The following is a 21,143-nucleotide window of genomic DNA, read 5'->3' on the forward strand; positions in this document are numbered from 1 at the left end:
GGGAGATCATAGAGATAGATAGATAGATGATAGATAGATGATAGATAGATAGATGATAGATAGATAGATGATAGATAGAAAGATGATAGATAGATAGATGATAGATAGATAGATGATAGATAGATAGATAGATAGATAGAGCTTCTTTATACTTACTTATGCCGCTGCTCTGCGAGAAAGGAGTGAATTCTTGCCTTTGAAGCACTGCAACATTTGGCTTCAAGGTACAAACATCCTGCTTGAACTGAAAACGGCCAATCAGAGAAGAGCCACCCCATTATTCCTTGCTACAGGGCGGCGCTCCCATCTCGCTGCCGAACGCCTCCTTAAGGTGGAGCGAATGTCCAACATTTTCATTGTCTTATTGTGCTATATCCGGTTACTAGCATCCTCAAGAAAATGGTTTTTTTTTTTTAAAAGTTGGGTCTTTCTGTTCTGATGCTAACCTCCAGCTCATCTACGGGCCCCAAATTTCTAAGCGGATCTCGTTTACTAGGGAACCGATTCACCCATGCCGAGGTACGAATTTCACCGAGCTGGACAAGAAGCGAGTTCTCAGCAGCTCTCACGGTTAACAATAAACATTGCAGATCAGAACCCGCGAAGAACTTCGCTGGCTAAAATTTCCCTACCGGTACTTATTTCTTTACTCTCCTACAGATCCTACTGAAAAAATAACAATTTGTATTAAGTCAAACAAAGTTTGCACGGCAATAAAATTACTATTAGTCTTCTCATCGTTCCTATCACCCATCTCCTCCCACTTATGACTGCAACTTTGTTGCTTGTATCCTTACGATTTATATTGATATTGATTGTTTCCTGGTTGCTTATTTGTACCCTAAGACGAATTCCTTGTGTGTCCAATCTCACTTGGCCTATAAAGAATTCAATTCAATTCTACTCTACTCTATAAGGTCCCTATGGCAGCAGGGTCCGTAATGATGCAGTAGCAGTTATCCTCACCGTCATTGCCTTGGCTGAGATAGTAGCAAATTCGCTGTATGCAACGAGATTTCATTTTAATGTATGCCGATTAGTGTACATTCAAAATGACAATAAAATTAGTGTAAATCTAGCTAGCGCCTTCCCCACCATTCAGACCAGTAAAAATTCTGCGCTTTTCTTCCCAAGTCCGGGGCGCTTCGACAATGTTTCCTCCTTTTCCCCAGCCTCGACCCCGCCTCCTACTCCCCGCGCGCGCGTACGGCCGCCTCTAAGAGCGCGAGCCGGGACTATGGCGTTGGCGAAAACGGGCTATGGGCAGTACTTGCTGCTCCTAGCGCAGCAGAACGTAGAATTCCGGTTGCCGGTGAGTCCGAGGTGCGGAGCGCGCGCGCGAGCCCTTTCTGCCTCTTGGAATTTTCCGGGGACTGAGCGCGCGCGGGCGCGCGCGGCCTCCACGCGCCTCCGGATCTTATCTCAACCCTCCCTTGGGGGTTCGGCGCCGTATGAATTCTTTTGCTTATTCCGGCGCTGCAGAATGGGGATTGGAAAGTCCCGCAACTTTGGGGTTCCTTTTTTTTTTTTTGGCAGACGAATAAAACGGGGTCATGTAGGCCTTTGCTAGTCCTACGCTGGCACGGTGACACTCCACGCTGCGGGTTTCCTACTACCGGTAGGAGCCTTGGAGCATTTCCCCAAGCTGCAAAAAACCCAAGAAGATTCACTTCAAAGAACTACGACGTCCAAGGAGTGGGGTGGAAGAGAGGTCGTTATGAGAATTTCTGTTTGTTCACGTTATAGTTGTGTAGTAGCCCATGGGATTTGAGCATAGCTTCAGAGTATTAAGTGTAATTTTTATTAATATTATTATTGTGTGCTCTCCAGTGGTCGACAATTAACAATCGTGATGATCTTTCCCTACCCTGGTCTTTCAGAATTTACTAGGTGAGATGCCTGTGGCTGTAGCATATTAATACGGAAGTTGATTGCATACACGTTGGAACGGGAGAGAAAAAAGGTTGGATAGAATTTCAGGAACCTCAAATCTTGGACATACTCTGTACAGCTTCTTTGTGCAGATTTATATTGAAGATTCAATATGAACATCAACATGAGTAGAAGAACCTTCCTTGACTCCCCTCTGATTTATTTTACTAGTCATGTAAACTTGAGAACCAGTTTGATGTCACTGTTAAAAGAGATCAGACTGGAGACCATGAGTTCTACTCCTGCCGAAGGCACAGAATCAATGACCCTTGGGCCAGTCATACTCCAGCTCTGAGAAAGGGGCAATAATGGTAAACACCCATGAAAAACCTTGCCAAGAAAACTGCTGGTACTTGTCTAGGCAATCTCTTGAGAATTGGATAGGACTGCTTAGGTTGGGCCAATTGCCATATTGGGAGGTGAGAATGGATGAGGAAGTGTAAATGCTACCTGTTGAGGAAGCAACTTGTCCAAATTTTCTTGCACTGCATCAACTGTATCTTTCTCCTCCACATTGCATGGAGAACATTCTGCACTTGCTGCACTTCGTTCTCATTCACTCCAATGCTTCTTTTCCAATTGAATAGCCTTGCCCTATTTGGCTTAATGTCAGGTTCGATAACCCAAAATACAGCCTTGCCTTCTCTTTTTCCTGCCAAGGCAGAGGTGGGAAAACAGTTGGCTATTTTGCTTCTGTGTGTTTATACTTACCTGGGGTAAGATGTAAATATTTTAAGAGGCCTTCTTTATTCCCATCCTTCCAAGCCAAGTAATATTTGGCTGTACCTACTCTGGAAGGGGTGGAAGGAGAAAGCAATTACGGCAACTAGCATTCTGGGTTTTCCAGTATGACTTATAGAGTGAAAATCTACTCAGCCTTTGGATTATTCACCACTGATGGTTATTTGGTGCCTTTGAATCAGTTTTTGATTCTTGGTGACAAGCCTGGATAGGTTCCTGCAATTTTCTTGGCAAGATTTCAGAAGTGGCTTCCCATTTCCACCTTCCTAGGCTACTGGGAAAGTGATTGGCCCAAAGGCACTCAGTTGGTTTTGTGCCTAACGTGGGACTAGAACTCACAATCTCCTAATTTATAGTGTGGCGCCTTCATTGTTACACCAAACTGGCTCTCCTGAAGTCATTCTTAAAGAAGATAGCCATAAGCTGTATTTTTTGAAGGATAAAGAATACTGTAATAATGATGATGCTCGTCCATCGTGTTCGAAGAGGACCTTGACATCTTAACAGGTTGTGGGTTGTCCACAATGTGTCTGCAAGTGGCTGGTAAGGGCTATACGAACACAAAATGTTCTGCCACATGACGGGCACACCTATGGGCACCATTGTTGCAGCATTTGCAGCTCTGGCTTTGTGGAGTGCTCTTGTGCTGTGTTTCTCTTGTGCTATGGTTGGTTTTTCCATCCTCAGATGCCTGGCAGCCTTGGTGGATCAGTGTGCGCCGTGTTGATCTATCTCGTGTCAGGGTTTCCCAGGAGGTGGAATCAATATCCAGGGACTTGAAGGAGATTTCAACATCTTTGTAGCATTTCCTTTGTTCCCCGTGCAATTGCTTTCCTTGAGACGGCTCATCATAGAGGAGATGTTTGGGGATGCAATGGTCTGGCATCCTTGCAACGTGGTTGCCCAGCGTGTCAGTAATAATGCAATAACAGTATTATATGATTTTAGGATGTTTATTAAAATGTTGTTTCCAAAATGATTGATCATATCTTACTTTCTTCTAGGAAATAAAGTCTTTGCTTTCCCTCTGTGATGGAAGGTTCAGCAATTCACAAGAACTGAGATTAAAGGTAAGAATTAGACAGAAGATGAAATGTATTTTTTATGAGATTGTTTTGTGAAATGAATATTTTTGAAGCCAAGCTTTAATCTTAATCATGATAAAAATCTTGAGATATATTATTCCTAGGATAATAAGGAATATTATTCTAATTACATTGATGCAATGTTTTATTTGCATGAAATAATTTGAAAAGTATAATGTGGGAAACAAAATATTTCCTGTGAAAAATGTTGACAGTTGTTCAGTGCCATGAAAATGCAGGCTATATTTCCAAAAAGATATGCATGTATATTGGGCCCTTTTTTTGATCTGATATTTTTCTGGCCACACGTCTGAACATTGAGAATTGATACCACATCCTTAAGTTGGGTGACAGAATACCTATTATCCTTGGCAGCTGGCCCTCTCCTTGCAATCTGTGGGTAATCATGGAAGGACATCACCTTTTCTTGAGACTTCTTTTGAGGAGCAGATAGGCCAAGAAAGACAGCTACAGGGAGCAGCATTGTCTTGCCAGTGAACCCTGCTTTTAAGCAGAATCTAGAACAATCTGGGAGCACTGAATTCCAGAATACTATGATTGCTGAGCACAATATATGGAGAGATTCATTTCCTGGAATGAAAACGAGTCATTTGCTTACTTATCTTGGCATTTATGTGACCATATAGGTACCCTATTCCCCCGAAAATAAGACCACCTCGGATAATAAGCCCAGTCGGGCTTCTGAGCGCATGCGCTAAAATACAGGTGAAACTCGAAAAATTAGAATATCGTGCAAAAGTTCATTTATTTCAGTAATGCAACTTAAAAGGTGAAACTAATAAATGAGATAGACTCATTATATGCAAAGCAAGATAGTTCAAGCCGTGATTTGCCCTAATTGTGATGATTATGGCGTACAGCTCATGAAAACCCCAAATCCACCATGTCAGAAAATTAGAATATTACAAGCAAGCAATCAAAACAAGGATTGTACATAGAACAATATCGGACCTCTGAAAAGTATAAGCATGGATATGTACTCAGTACTTGGTTTTGGCCCCTTTTGCAGCAATTACTGCCTCAATGCGGCATGGCATGGAAGCTATCAGCCTGTGGCACTGCTGAGGTGTTATGGAAGACCAGGATGCTTCAATAGCGGCCTTCAGCTCTCTCATCTTTCTCTTGGCAATGCCCCATAGATTCTCTATGGGGTTCGGGTCAGGCGAGTTTGCTGGCCAATCAAGCACAGTAACCCCACGGTCATTGAACCAAGTTTTGGTGCTTTTGGCAGTATGGGCAGGTGCAAAGTCCTGCTGGAAAATGAAGTCAGCATCCCCATAAAGCTCGTCAGCGGAAGGAAGCATGAAGTGCTCCAAAATCTCCTGGTAGACAGCTGCGTTGACCCTGGACTTAATGAAGCACAGTGGACCAACACCAGCAGATGACATGGCTCCCCAAATCAACACAGACTGTGGAAACTTCATACTGGACTTCAAGCATCTTGCAGTGTGTGCCTCTCCATTTTTCCTCCATACTCTGGGTCTTTGGTTTCCAAATGAGATGCAAAAGTTGCTCTCATCAGAAAAGAGGACTTTGGGCCACTGAGCAACAGACCAGGTCTCTTTTTCTTTAGCCCAGGTAAGACGCTTCTGACGTTGTTTGTTGTTCAGGAGCGGCTTGACAAGAGGAATACGACATTTGAAGCTCATGTCCAGGATCCGTCTGTGTGTGGTGGCTCTTGATGCACTGACTCCAGCCTCAGTCCACTCCTTGTGAAAGTCTCCAACACTTTTGAATGGCCTTTTCCTGACAATCCTCTCCAGGCTGCGGACATCCCTGCTGCTTGTGCAGCTTTTTCTTCCACACTTTCCCCTTCCACATAACTTTCTATTAATGTGCTTTGATGCAGCACTTTGGGAACATCCAACTTCTTTTGCAATTCCTTTTGAGGCTTTCCCTCCTTATGGAGAGTGTCAATGATGGTTTTCTGCACAACTGTCAGGTCAGCAGTCTTTCCCATGATTGTGATTTCTACTGAACCAGACAGAGAGACCATTTAAAGGCTCAGGAACCCTTTGCAGGTGTTATGGCTTAATTAGCTGATTAGAGTGGGGCACTTTCAGCATAGAATATTGCACATTTTCACAATATTCTAATTTTATGAGATTGTGGATTTGGGGTTTTCATGAGCTGTAAGCCATAATCATCACAATTATGACAAATCACAGCTTGAACTATCTTACTTTGCATGTAATGAGTCTATCTCATATAATATAGTGGTAAATAAAGTAAAATTGTTAAGTAAATCATCTGATTGTTAAGTGATCTGGCTTCCCCATTGACTTTGCTTGTCTCATGACCCTAGGACAGTGCAACTATTATAAATACGTACCAATTGCCAAGTGCCCAAATTTTGATCATGTGATCATGGGAATGCTGCAGTGGTTGTATGAGTGAAAAACGGTCATAAGTCACTTTTTTTCAGTGCTGTTGTAGCTTCAAACTATCACTGAAAAATGTTTGTAAATTGAAAACTACCTGTACTTCAACGCCTGCAAAATATCTTGTCCCTCTGTCTTTTTCTTCCCAGGTTTTTTTTTGGGGGTGGTGGTGGTGGAATTTCAGGAGCCAACAGTTTCAAATCTGATACAAATTTTGGGTCACATTTCATGAATCAATTTCCAGACTCCTGCTGGTTAAAACAAGCAAGCAAAGCAAGGAAGAAAAAGAAGCATTTTGTTTCTGATATACACTGGAAATATATTTTTCTATATTTCATCTTCATTTCATCACATTTTTCAACATGTCTCCAATTCTCCTCCTCCTCCCAGTTTCCTCTAATTTGTATCTTGGCAACTGCTGCCAATATATCTTGCTGGAGATTTAAATAGCATTTTCCAACAAAGCACCGTACATCATCTGCTCTTCTTTGGTAATCAATTGGTTTCTCCCTGAGGAGAGCTGAAGATCCACTCCAGAGCTTTGCTGTTCTTAGTAGCATCAGTTCAGGCCTGATGTGACAGAGTTACTAATTAAAGGAAGAGCACCAAATAGGTATTATGAACAGCAAGATTGAAACTCTCCAGTGGCAGAGGTCATAAACAGTGCAATGCGGCCCCTTCTTCAGAAATGGGAGGTACAGTTGAACGTGTAGCATTATCTGTTTTATATTTTTATATTTTTATAGGGGGGACAACGTGGAAAAAATGAATAAAAACATAGGTGGAGGAGTTAGGTAGGTGTCCTAAGTGTAATCATTAGGAGGAGAGAGGGATAAGATACTTAGGCTTGCACATACCTTATTTTTCAGACTATAAGATAGACCTTTTTCCCTCAAAAAAAGAGGCTGAAAATCTGGGTGTGTCTTATACACTGAATATGGCATTTTTTGCCTCCCGAAAACCCTGCCCCCTTCATCAAAATGGCCACGCATAGCTTGTAGGATGCTTTCAGAGAGCTCCTGGGGGCCTGGGAGGGCAGAAATGAGCAAAAAATGGGCACTCTATAAGCTTCCTAAAGGCTATCCATGCCCTTTTTTTGACAAAAAACGGGCCCGTTTTCGTGAAAACTGCCCCGATTTTTCTCATTTTTGCCCCCCCTCCCCCAAGAGCTCTCTAAAGCCTCCTGAGGGCTATCCATGCCTTTTTTTGAAAAGAAAAACCAGGCCCGTTTTCGTGAAAAACGGCCCCTTTTGGGGAGGTTTGCAGAGTGCAAAAACTTTTTATTTATTTGCCTCTTTAAAACCTTGGTGCGTCTTTTAGTCCGGTGCGTCTTGTACACCGAAAAATACGGTAGCTGCAAATTTTGGTTATACATTCATGAAGATTAACATGCTTTTTGATTCTAAAAACAACCAATGGCACACAACAAATGACATGTAATTGTGTAAAATTGGACGTGCCCCATAGGGTTTACCATTACACATTCATAATGGGAGTAGAAAGAAGTTTAATTTTTCAAACTCAGGAATAATTTTTTGTTGATGTTTGCTGACCACTGGTTTAACTGAGCGGGAATACAGGCTTTAAAAATAAAAGCGGCAATGTTATTCACAGTTGCGTATCTTTGTTGGTGCATACTGAAAATCAGCATTAAAAGTCTGAGTAGCGGCTCCTGCACTCAAAAGAGGAAAGATAAAGGTTAACCATAGCCCTCCTTTGATGTGAAAATGGGGGAAATATTTCAGAATAGATTATCTAGCTTTAATAAAATCTTTAAATTACCTGTCTCATATAAACTCGGCCTGTCTCATCCAAGGACACAAACAATTCCTGCTGAAAATCCCATATAGTTTATCCCCATCTATCCCCACCCAACCCCCTCCGCCATAGGTTGCTTCCACTCTTCTGGCCCTCTAGAAGCTCATTAAAACTTGGTTGTTTCGGAAAGCCTCTGGGGCCTGAATACTCTAGAGGGAATACTCTGCTGTCAGGGTTGCTATATCAATTATAATGCTTGCCTACTATAATTATATGTTGTATTTCCATTATTATTGTCCTGGCTGTGGCTGCTCCTTTGCAATACCACTTACTGTAGTTTTGATGGAAACATTTTATAAATGCTCCATAAATACATGTGAAAAAGAAAGAAGGAAGGAAGGAAGGAAAGAAAAGAAAAGAAAAAAAAGGAGAAGAGAAGAAAAGAAAAGAAGAAAAGAAAAGAAAGGAGGGGAGGGGAGAGGAGAGGAGAGAAAGAAAAAAAGAGAAGAAAAGAAAAGAGAAAGGGAAAGAAAAGAAAAGAAAAAAAGAAAAAAGAAAGAAACGAAAAAAATAAAAAAGAGAAGGAAGGAAGGAAGGAACGGAAAGAAAAGAAGGTTGTAGCTGTCTAAATAACGATGTTATTGGTTTGCAGTCCTATTCCTTGTAATAACTGCTGGTTTTTTCCCCTGATTTCAGAGCCCATTTTGGATTCTTGACTTGCCTTCTGAAGAGGTAGCTGGAAGCCTAATGAAACGAACAGTATGTGCAAAGTAAGGACTGATGTTCTTAAAAAAAATAAGAATAAGAGAGGGGAAATGTCCCTGCTTCCCTTTTGCATTAAGGTTCCCTTTAAGCTTTCTCATCCTTTTTTCCAGCAGAGGCAGAAATCTCCTTCCGTCTCTCACTGCCAGTGCCAGTAGAACTTTGACTAGGTTATGAATTGCAGTGTTGACATATCCTGCCTTAGTTGGCCTCTCTAGGATGCGTTTACATCTATGTCAAAAAAGAGGGAAAATATTTATCTGTTACGGTTTCTATGCATGAGACTAAGTGATTTCAGTTTGTTTTCTGATGGTGTGGTGCAAGGAATTTTTGTTTTGTATGCTTTAGTTGTGTCCCTTTGTACAAATATCATTGAATGACTTGAATTGTACAAAAGCAATATTGGAAATTTTATCCATCTCCGCTGTAAAGCCACTGGAAGTAAATATGTAATTCTTATTTTGGAGACTTTAGAGACATCCGGATGTATACTAAATAAGACAGAAATTTGCTGCTGCTCATTAGGAGTTATAACACCAGTTTGAAAATCAGATGTAGCCTGCTTGGGATACTCCTTAACCTGTACAGAGAGCTGTCAAAAGGGATTGCATCTTGGCACACTTACTTTTCAACATCTCTATTAACTCCATAGTTTCAATGCCACAATGTCTACCTCATTTAATGGAGCAAACGACCACAATCCTTTTGTATGTCAGTGATGTAGTGTTTTTCTCCTATTCAAATTGGACTTGGGACAGCCTTGAGTACTCTTGCAAGGTGGATGCTAGCTGTTGCTCTAAAGCTTTGTCCCCTGTTTTTCCACTATATTCTACTGTCCCTTGGTTACAAGCAAATCAGATTGGTACCACATCAGTGCAGCAAATCCTTATCAACAAGAATCGGGATGACAAACCAAGAAAATTATTCCAAGGAGGGCCTATTAGCTCCTTTCTCTTCCTGACTTCCCTAAAATAGGATGACATTTTAAAAATAAGATTCATTGTGATCCTATTGGCAGTATAAGATTGATTTTTAAATATCCCTGGAAATATGTCTTTGGCCTTTTGAATCAAGAATGATAGAAAATAATGGCCATTTGTTATGGGTTTTTTGTGCTATAGGTTTTTTGACACGTGAAGTGCATTATGTATTTTGTGTTGCATTTTTCTAATACCTCAGGGCAATTTTATGACCGCTGGCTCAAGAAAGACAATGCAGATGTATATAACACAATAACATTTAGAGTCTAGTTTGAGGTAACACCTAGCCCATCATTTTGGTCATCTTTTAGATTGTCAGTTGATTTCAACTTTAATTCTATTTTGCCGATCTTATCATAGTTTTAAGCAGTGAATGCCTGTATGTGAATGTAATGTATATTTCTGTATGGATCTGTATATATATATTTTCTTGTAATAATAATTCACTGCTCTTATATTATTATATAGTGTAGGAAGAGTGACAGACCCGACAGCAGAGTCAAAAGAGAAATCAGCCTAGAGTATCTTAGTAGTCACAAATGGACTAAGTCCTGCCTCTCCTGAATTCCATTGGTCCTTAACCAGCACCAAAACAGTGCTAATGTTAGTTGAGTAGATTCCTGTGCGTATGCATGATGAGTAATAAATAAGTTTAATTGCAACATCACACATGGTCTTGGTCTTTTGTGCCTGACCCATAGTTTTATAAACATACTACACGTCTTTGGCTAGGAAGAAATATTATCTATATATCTTTTAAAGTAAATGTATAAATTTGAAATAATCACATTTGTAGAGACTGGAGGTTTTTAACCAGAAGTCGGATAAAAATGTTCTTGAATACCTGTATTTATGTGCTTTTAGATCAATATTTGAGCTGTGGGGTCATGGGAAATCTGTAGAAGAACTGCATTCTTCGCTGAAGAATTATCCAGTAGAGAAAATGGTTAGTATAAAAAAAATGCTAAAGTTTTTCATTTAATATGTGTTATGCGTCCTATACCCTATACCAGTGGTCGGCAAGCCGCGACTCACGAGCCACATGCGGCTCTTTACACATTTTAATGCGGCTCTTCTGTGTGCCGGGCGCCTGCTCCCCTCCCTCCTCTCGGGCACTTCAAAACAAGCGCCCCTTTCCCTTTTTTCTTTTCGACCCACAATGATTAGGGAGGATCCTGAAGTCGGGCGGGGACGAGAAGCGAGGAGGCAGAAAAAGAAACGGAAGCTAAGGAGCTTCCCCCCTGCCCCCTCCCAGCAAAAATCTAACCGGGGAGCCGGGCTAATTTGCTACTGCCCGCCCGGCTCCCCGGTTAGATTTTTGCTGGGAGGGGGCGGGGGGGAAGCTCCTTAGCCTCCGTTTTCTGCCTCCTCACTTCTCGTACCCGCCCGACTTCAAGATCCTCCCTAATCATTGTGGGTCGAAAAGAAAAAAGGGAAAGGGGCGCTTAAAGGTTCAAACAGTAGAGCAAACGCTTCAGAGGCAACAGTTTTCACGGGGAATTAGAACAGAGAGCCCTGGAGTTTCGCTGCCCACCCGGTCAGACCTCGCTTTCCTCGCTTGATTGGCTAATTTGCTACTGCCCGGCTCCCCGGTTAGATTTTTGCTGGGGGGGGGGGGGAAGCTCCTTGGCCTCCGTCTCTTTTTCTCCCTCCTCGCTTCTTGGGGCTCCACCAATGGGGGAGCAAGGCCCAGCACCAGGCTTTGGGCTAACACAGGGGTCTGCAAAGTTGGCTGTTTTAAGACTGGTGGACTTCAATTCTCAGAATTCTGGGAGTTGAAGTCCACCAGTCTTAAGAGCCAATTTTGCAGATCCCTGGGCTAATATGATTGATGCCCTTGGTGGACTTCAATTCTCAGAATTCTGGGAGTTGAAGTCCACAAGTCTTCAAGCTGTCAGGTTTGAAGACCCCTGGGGTTTTTTTTCTAAAGGGTTAGGGGTGCAAGGATCTTGCAACTTGACAGCTTTAAGACTTGCACACTTCAATGCCAGAGTTCCTGAGCCAATATGACTGGAGGAGGAATTCTGGGAGTTGAAGTCCACAAGTCTTAAAGCTGTCAGGTTTGAAGACCCCTGGGCTTTTTTTTTCTAAAGGGTTAGGGGTGCAAGGATCTTGTAACTTGACAGCTTTAAGACTTGCGTGCTTCAAATGCCAGAGTTTATTGAAACTAAAAACAGTGTACCATCCTATGTATTTTCGGTTTTAAAAATGTGGCTCTCAAAATAAATTTCAATCGTGGTTTTGGCGAGATTTGGCTCAGTTGAAAAAAAAGGTTGCCCACCACTGCCCTATACCATAATCTAAACTCTCTTGCTTTGTTTTAGGCTCCATATTTACAGTCCAACTTCACCTACAAAATAATAGTCCATGCTTTCAACAAAACGCTAACACAAGCAGAGAAGATTCAAAGAATAGATGTAAGTAATTGTTTAGTTCTTCGACTGCTTACATATCTCTTATTTCATAATATTGCGGAAGGAAACATACACAAGCACATACATGTTGCAGCATTTATCACATAGCTTTGGAAAGCTAACATTCTTTTGTTGTTTTGAACATAAATCACAATTGCTTCTGTCCTGTCTTCTAATACCTGATGCATAGCCAAGTTGTCTTCGTTCATTCATTCAGTAGTGTCACATTGCAAAGCCTTCATATGCTCAAGAATTCATTTCATGCCTCCACGTGTATTTTGAGGGCTATAACCAAGCCTCAGACTAAGCTTCACGAAGCCCTCATGATATGTTCACATTTTTCTCTCATGAGTGAACTATGAAAGGCATATGTACCTGTACCTAGAATTTAAGAAATTAATAATTAAATAATTAGGGACTTTTGTCTAATATTTATTTAGTTTATTGGGTTTTGTTTCTAAATTTTATATGTTTATTTTATTTTTTTAAATAAAATGTGTTTAGATTTGTTTTGCTGTTGTGTTGTACACTCATGAGCATTTGGAAGACAGGTTGTTATACAGTACAAATATGCTAAATAAATACCTACATAAGCTGTAACCTAGACTCCCCTACATCACTGCCATCTGTTGGTTTCCTATTAAAATTTAATTAGCTTTAAAGTCTTCCTAGCCCGGGGCTCAGAATTCTTCAAGTAGAGTTAGTCTTCTACTCATTGTTTTTCAAGTCAATGAAGAGATCATTGTTTGCTCTGTGCCTTGTCTTTTTTCAGACTATGTTATATTATATCATAAGGCACACCAGCAATGAATGATCCATGGGTCTCAGGTAATTGCCCAGCTCTCCATTTGTGCTATCCAGCACTCTGTCATGGTTTTGCTAAAATTTGGTGATCATATGATCAAATTTGTGTGGCAAGATTTTACATGATTTTCCTTAAGGATGGGCATGACGCTGTTGATGATCCCAAATCACTATTTGTAGGGAGGAGGGATTTGGAGGATTTGCCTCTTAGAAGTTTCCTGCTTCCATTAACACTCTAAAACATAATATAAAACAAAAAAGGGCTAAATAATTTAATCCCCTGCATTCCAGGGAGATCACTAGATATCCTCTTATAACTTTTGGGAAGCTTGCAGTGCTCTGCTTCAGGCTCCCACCTTGTAGATCTATGAAATAATCTCTTTATAAAGCCTGTCAACATTCTTGATTTCTTCTCACTTCAGATAGCATAAAAATAGCCTTAATATTTGGTTGCACAATTGTCTTCGATATGATATATTCAAGGTGGCCGAATACAGCCACCCACCATCTTTAAATTTTGCAACTCCCATCACACTTTGAGATACAGCTAGACAATTTTTTAGTTTTGTTTAAGGAAATAATCATATAGAAATAGTAAAATGTATAGGAGTAATAGCGTATTGTGGTTAAAAATGTGAAAAGAAATTTCCAAGTAGCTAGCCAAAGGTTAGAAGCCAGCAGATGTTACTCTACTTACAAACTTTTGAGTTGTGTATGAACAATTCATACACAATTCATGAACAATTCATGCACTGGGAGTGCAAGGAAGGATGGTCTGCATTGATGTTCTCCTCCCCAAGGGTCCTGGCAGTAAAAAGAAAATTAGTTGTATTAACCCTCTACAGCCGTGATGGCAAACCTATGGCACGCGTGACCAAAGTGGCATGTGGAGCCATGCCGTTTAGCGCCCGTTCCTCTTCTAGGTTTCTAGTGCACATGCGTGCGGCGATCAGCTGGACTTCGTGCATACAGCAGTACCGGAAACTGGAAGAGCTTGTCTTCCGTTTTCCAGGGCGTCGGCCAGCTGATCGCCACATGTGCATGCGCGCCAGTAACCGGAAGACTAGCTGGCTGGCACGCGGGAAATCGGAAGTTAATTTTGTGGTGTGCGCATGGCCCTTGGGCAGCTCCTCTTCTAGGTTGTGGCTCTGAAGAGTGTACATGCATAGCACGTGCGTGCTCCATTTTTGGCACTTGGTGCTGAAAAGGTTTGCCATCACTGCTCTACAGTTTTGATTTTAAAAAACACATGCAGCTCAAGGCGAAATAACTATATGCTCGATGACCTTTAAAGGATGAAAAAACACCCAATTTTTAAACAGTGTATCTTCCATCAGGAATACATAATACAACTGACATTTGGTTTTAATAGATCATCAGTGCTATATTTTTTATTTTATGCTACTTTATTAACATTAAAAATAATCTTTTAGCTTATGAATAATACACATTTTATGTTTTGGCAGTAATTGCCTTCAATTATTTGTATTACACCTATTATAATAAAAGTAAGGAGGATACTGTAGATAGGAATAAACAATATTACACATATAATAGTGTTGATTAATGCATTTTTTTCTAATTCCTCTCTCCTCCCCCCCCCCCCCCGCCAACCTCTTCACACCATGTAGTCTTTGCAGTTTTTACCATTTAAAGGACGTGTAGATTTAAATAATCCAGATCATACATTTTGGTTTCTAGAAGATCATGGAATTTATCTCAGCAACAGTATAGAACAGCCTATTGGCTTCTACTTTGGAAGATGGGTGAGTAATGTACTACATTAATAATGAAATTATTGGTTTTTAAAACAACAATACTACCATGGCAGATTGGCAGATTTGAATATGAAAGAAGTAAATGTTGAAGAGTATAACTTTATGGATGAAATAAAAGGAAATAGATGCATTATGTATCTCAGAATGGTATATGTCTGTCTGTCTGTCTGTCTGTCTGTCTGCCTGCCTGCCTGCCTGCCTGCCTGCCTGCCTGCCTGCCTGCCTGCCTGCCTGCCTGCCTGCCTGCCTGCCTGCCTGCCTGCCTGCCTGCCTGCCTGCCTATCTATCTATCTATCTATCTATCTATCTATCTATCTATCTATCTATCTATCTATCTATCTATCTATCTATCTATCTATCCTTTTGAATAAACACAAACAGACAAAACACACACACACAAAAAACCACAAAATCATCTTCCATTACAAATTGTAGAAAGTGTGTCGATTGGTTATAAAAACTTCCATGCATCCCTTCCACAGTCATCACCTACAATTCATATCAAATCATATATTTTAAATCAAATATATTTTTATATATTACTATCATCATACCTCAACCTTCATTTGACTATAATTGTTTTTACATCCTTTTATATAAAATATTCCAGATTTAAAGCAAAACCACATAATGGCATTCCATTAGCTCTTCTCAATATCATCCAGTAACATTACATCTTTATAACGTTCTAAATAAAAATTGGTTATATTTAATAACAGAGTTTCTAAACTTCCTTTCGTAGTCACCATTTGCAATTTATATCAAATTTCCTCTTATCAAACCAATACATATATATACATTATTATCATGATCAATTATTTATTTAACTGTATCCATTATCACTTGCGGGATCGTATTCTGCCCCATACATCCCTGCGACCAATCCGCTCGCACAGAGAGGGCCTCCTCCAGGTGCCGTCCACTAGACAGTGTTGGGGGGCGGCGCCTAGGAGTAGAGCCTTCTCTGTGGCGGGCCCAGCCCTGTGGAATGACCTCCCTCCGGATATTAGGAATACCTCTGACCTCCGCTCCTTTCGTATTAAGCTTAAGACCCACCTATTCCAAGTAGCTGGCCTGGCTCAACTTTGATCTAACCATATCGCTCCTGACGGGTTTTTAATTGGGTATTTTAATTATATTTAATTATTTAGGGGTTTTTTAATCACTGTATTCTAATTGTTTTTTATTCATCAGCCGACCTCCTCCTTGTGTATGTCTCGGTATATGTCTCTGTTATATGTTTGTTTTGTCCACATATTTATTTCATATGTTTCATTGTACGCCGCCCCGAGTCCTTCGGGAGAGGGTGCGGCTAAGAAATAAATATTTATTTATTTATTATTTATTCATTTTATACATAATGCTCTAAATACATAATGCTCCCGAGTCCCTTTCGGGAGAGGGGGCGGTCTATAAATACGAATAATAAATAAAATAAATAAATAAAATAAATTTAACTAAATTTGACTTATTTTTTTATCATAAGCTTTCATTACATCAACTTGTGTCTTTCCAGTAATAGTGCAGTCTTGTGTCTCTTGCCATTTGTGGCATTAATATTCTGGTTATTTCCTTAGTAAGTTTTGTATGGACTTCTCTTCGCAACTTATTGCTTTTTGCATATCTTGTATAAGCTTGAAACCCTCCATCTGCTTCGATCAGCTTATCTTTGGTTATCGCTAGTGGTTCTGACAAGATTTCTATCCTTAGTTCCATCAATTCTTCTCTCTTTTTTTCTTCTATAAAACATGGTAATGTGATAAAATATATGCACCTATGGTTTTTAAAAAATCATTCTGTGTTTGTTTTTCGTATGTTTTAGACGTGTTTGGTAACCAAAATAAATCTTTCTTGTTCTTTTTCTCTCTCTGCCTTCCCAACCATGTATCCCACAGATTGCCAATGGACAACGGGACCTTATTGAATCCTACAGTGTTAAAAAAAGACATTTTATTGGGAACACGAGCATGCATTCCGGCTTGGCTTTTATCATGGCAAACCATGGAAAAGTAAAACCAAACAATATTGTGTTCGATCCCTTTGTGGGAACAGGTATCCCCCTCTCTTTCCTCTCCTCCAAACTTTATCAAGTAAAAAAAATACATGAAATGTTTTACATTTATAATCTGCTAATATTTTATTTTTATTTCACCAAACGTACCTGGCCATCTCCCAAGTTTTTAGATAGAAGAATTTGCTTTTGGGAATATGCAGTTTCTACAGACCCTTGGCATTCTACTGTAGATGTTGCTAAACAACAATTCCCCAGCAGCCCCAGCCAGTATGGAAGTGCTGAAGCATATTGTGAGTGGGAGTTAAGCATCACTGAGAATGGGTCCTTGGGCATAGGTTTCCCTTCCTGCTGGTAAATGAAATTATACAGATGCAGGTATATATTATCCAGATATAATTATGCAACATCCTCATTAATCTAAATGTGATTTATTCCCTAGGCTCATGCGTTCTTTATAAAAACTTTAATATTAATCTTTAGCTCTGAAGCTTCATTATAACCATACCAGATCACTGCTTAGAACTTACAACTACTAAAAAATATTCAGCTTAATTGTTTTATTCATGCAGTTCCTGTTGCAGTTGATATCAGAAGTCATTGGCTTCGAAGAAACTGCAGCATCAGTCATAATATCTGGAAATAGGTCAAGAATACTTGTTTGATGACTCAACTCTTAGCAGTGATTCATCCGGTAGGAAAAATAAACAAGGATAGTTTTATATCTATGACATTGCCCCATTATGGTTCATTCCAGTGTAACCACTCAGGAATCCCATTCATTTGGATTGAAGAAAACTGGTTGATAGAATATTTTGGGAAGGAATACAGATGTTTAGAGCTCAGGAGCTGGTGGCCTTATGTAAAGGAATTTGGAAATGAGGCAGATAGGAAAAAGATGCTAACAGGTGAATTAAAGAATGAGCCATGGAAAAGGGACTTGGAAAAGGGATTTTGAAAAGGGATTGCACAGTCCCGAGATTGAAGGTAATCCTGTCTTGATTTCATAAACTTCATATAAGACAGGATAAAGAAAATACTTGGAGAGGCTTTCAAAATTGATGTCAACCCTTCAGGTTCAAGAAACAGACATTGCTGCAATTCTAGAAATAATATAGGGCACAAATATTTATTCTTGAAAGCTACTTCCAAGTTTCCTTCTACCCATCCTGTATTAAAGAAAATCAAGACAAGGTCATCTTGAGTTTCTTTCTCATTCTTACTTCAATTTCTGGAACTTCTCCAAGTTCCTCCTTAATAGCTCATATCTTCCTTCCTGCCTTTAATGGCTGTTTCAAACTTTCCGCAAGGTCATTTTTAGATTCCTTTACAGACTATAATTATTTGACAGTGCACCTTTCTTCTTCCTGCACTAAAGCGTATCAAAAAAATCCCTTCAGGATTTGTATGACCAAGGAAGCTATTTGTGTGCCCATTGCTCTGAACAAATTTCAGATTTTATAATGAAGTTCACCATAGATCTTCTAAAAAATTGCTGTGTTGTCTAAATGCTATTTCTTATGTGATTCAAGATATTCCTTCAGTTGTTTTTCTTGAACAAAACAGTAGAGGGCGCTTGTGTCACACGTTGTATGAGACGCACTTTTTGTATGATGTAAATTGGTTCAAAATGAGATATACACTAAGTAGCAATAGTGTATGCAATTTTGCTATGAAGACAATTTAAATATTAATATTTAAAACAATTTGCACTGGTGAAAAAAGGTGAGACTTCTGGCCAAAGAAACAAACATTCAAGGCCTGAGGGTTGCTGAAAACAATTGTCAAAAATTATTATTTCTGTGTGATGATGACAGTAGCCTAGTCTATGCCACATAAACAAGGCAAAATATTCAGGCACTCCAAGTATGTTGGGAATATTTTTATGAAGTCATGCTCCGCCCTACTGTGGAATATTTTGTGAATTGTAATGAGCATATTTTGCTTCTTTTCTTTGGCTTGCAGGTGGACTTCTTATAGCTTCTGCGCACTTTGGAGCATATGTCTGCGGCACAGATATAGATTATAATATAGTACATGGGTTGGGTATGTGCTTTTCATTATTTACTAGTACAAATTAATTAATTATATAAGATATAGTAGCCCCAAAACAGCTACTGAACCCAGGAAATTTTATCAGACAGTAGTAATTACTCACGGCCTCACATGATCTTCCTCATAGTGAGCTATGATAGACAGACAATTTTACTGTCAAAAGAAAATGCAAATGAATTTTACTCCTGATTGTTCAAGGAAGAGCGTGCCTTTCTTCAGATTAATTTTTCAGTTACATGCGAATTTAGGTGGCTGTTTGCAAAATGGAATGGTGCTTGACTATAAAAAAAAATCTAGGAGATGTAATCAACTTATGGTGTGTGCATAAAATAAGTTGAGCCATAAGTTGAGAGTCATGGGTTGATTTCTTATAATGTGTTGTTTTAGGTAGTCATCATTTCTTTTCTTTTCCAGCAATAATAGTGGGTTTTTCTCACGAGATACAGTAAAAAATGTACACTGAGTTGCTATGTTTCTGTCTCATCAGAGAGAAGAGATGAATTCTGGTTTTGGGTACTATCCAGAAATCCTGAAAAGAGGAAATGGGAATTGACTTCGCTTTTTTATTTGTTTAAATGTTTCAGGTCATCCTAAAGTATAATAGCGGCTTTTCTGTTATTTTAAATGAAATATAGGTAGTCCTTGGCTTACAATGACAATTGGGACCAGAATTGCCATTACTAAGCTATGGAGCTCTAAAGTCTGATGTTATGTGATGATGTCGCTTAACGACGTTATTTCTGGCAGTCCCAGTTGCTATAGTTAACCAAGGATTACGAAAGTGGTTAAGTGATGACTTCACTTGACCTCAAGTTCTGATTTGGTGCCGGCTTCCCATTGACTTTGCAGAAGGGAAATCAGAAATCGCAATCACATGACTGCAGCTCGCTGCAACTTCATAATTGTAAGTCAGGCACAGAGTGTCCAGATCACAATCATGTGACTGTGGGTTCCTTGTGATGATTGGAACCCTCAGGACCAATCATAAGTCTCCATTGTTCAGCACTGTTGTAAGAATGGATGTAACCTGAGTGCTACCTGTAGGAAATGCTGCCATGCAAGTTTTTGTTTTCTTCTGGAACTTACTGAAGAGTTGTGACTATTTGATTATGAATTAGGTGGTATCACTTGCGATCAATTTAAGGTGAAGGAGGAATATTCTTACCAAATGTTATTTAGTTGAATGGAATATAAAAGAATTGCAATGACAAAAGAAACATTGAGGATTATTTTAATCTCACCATGATTCCCCCCCCCCCTTCTTCATCACTCAAAGGCAAAGCTAGTAGAAAAAATCAAAAGTGGAGAGGACCTGATGAAAATATTAGAGCCAACCTTCGCCAGTACGGTTTGGAGAAATACTACCTTGACATATTTGTTTCGGATGCATCAAAACCCATATGGAGGAAGGGAGTGCAGTTTGATGCAATCATTACAGACCGTAAGTGAAGATCCAAAACGAAATAACTATAATTCATGAATGTGGACCATGGGGATGGTGACAAAATGGAAATATCTATAAACCTGTTATAGAGGTAGATGCGTATGATGAAATATGAGAATAGGAACATCTGGACCTTTAAAATATGCTAATATTTTTCAGGAATATTGAACTCAAGTGTGCATTGTTTTGTGTAATAGTAAATCCAGTAGAAACGTGCCTCAGTACTTTGGAAACATCACAGTACTGGCATGCAAGTTTATTTCTGTGAATGAATAAATAAGCATTTGCTCTCATTATACCCCACCCCCCTTCAAAAAAAGTAAAGTTACCGTGTTTCCCCGAAAATCCGACATGTCCTCATAATACAGCCATGCCATATTTTTCTGGTGGGCAAAAATATAACCCGTCCCCACATATAAGCCCCCTGGACAACCTCCCACCTCCGGCCAGGCAGAGCGCTGCTCACCAACCTAACAGTATCCTGAAGGTGCCAAGCTACGGGAACCTGGGGGTAGGCAAAGGTGATTGTGTTGCTTGGCGCCTTTGGGATACCGCTAGGTTGGTGAGCAGTGCTGTGCCCATCTGAAGAGGGGGGTTGCCGGGCGGCTGCTCTCTTGCGAATAGGCTCCCAAAGAGCCGGGCACAGCCTCATGGGCGAATGGCTGTGTTGCGCTGTCGCAGCAGCGCATCACAACAGCCATGAAGCGACCACACTCACGAGCAGCCACCCGGCAAACCCCCTTTGCAGCCGGGCATAGCGCCTTCCAAATGCCAGTGAATGGCTGTCTGCACGGCTGGAGAGGGGAGTTGCGCAGCTGAAAGCAGCTATTCCGCTCTCGCTCACCCACCTCCCAGCCTCACGATGCATGGCCCAGCTCTCATTACGGAGCCAAGGCACCTCCGCCGCCACTGCCATCCCAGCCTGGCTTTTTCCATGGCTTCCAACCTGAGTCTTTCGGCAGTGGCTGCTCTGGGCG

General features: G+C 40.3%; 1 protein-coding gene across 4 annotated transcripts in view; it reads left to right on the forward strand.

The window, feature by feature from the left end:
* Window positions 1–610: 610 nt before the first annotated feature.
* Window positions 611–21,143, forward strand: part of TRMT11 (tRNA methyltransferase 11 homolog) — a 38,572-nt gene continuing 18,039 nt past the window's right edge. The window contains exons 1-9 of one of the 4 annotated variants that reach the window (XM_081941796.1): window positions 611–634; window positions 3,678–3,743; window positions 8,615–8,688; window positions 10,525–10,606; window positions 11,985–12,077; window positions 14,510–14,644; window positions 16,552–16,708; window positions 18,633–18,713; window positions 19,999–20,163. In XM_081941796.1, coding sequence (XP_081797922.1) covers window positions 8,666–8,688; window positions 10,525–10,606; window positions 11,985–12,077; window positions 14,510–14,644; window positions 16,552–16,708; window positions 18,633–18,713; window positions 19,999–20,163 — 736 coding nt within the window. In that variant the 5' untranslated portion in view covers window positions 611–634; window positions 3,678–3,743; window positions 8,615–8,665. Of the gene's footprint in view, window positions 635–1,186; window positions 1,324–1,593; window positions 1,712–3,677; window positions 3,744–8,614; window positions 8,689–10,524; window positions 10,607–11,984; window positions 12,078–14,509; window positions 14,645–16,551; window positions 16,709–18,632; window positions 18,714–19,998; window positions 20,164–21,143 lie in introns of those variants that run through there. The other 3 variants (XM_081941793.1, XM_081941794.1, XM_081941795.1) reach the window with 3 other exon arrangements.

This window comes from Natrix helvetica (assembly GCF_964273705.1).
Source record: "Natrix helvetica genome assembly, chromosome: 2".
NCBI classification, from domain to species: domain Eukaryota; kingdom Metazoa; phylum Chordata; class Lepidosauria; order Squamata; family Natricidae; genus Natrix; species Natrix helvetica.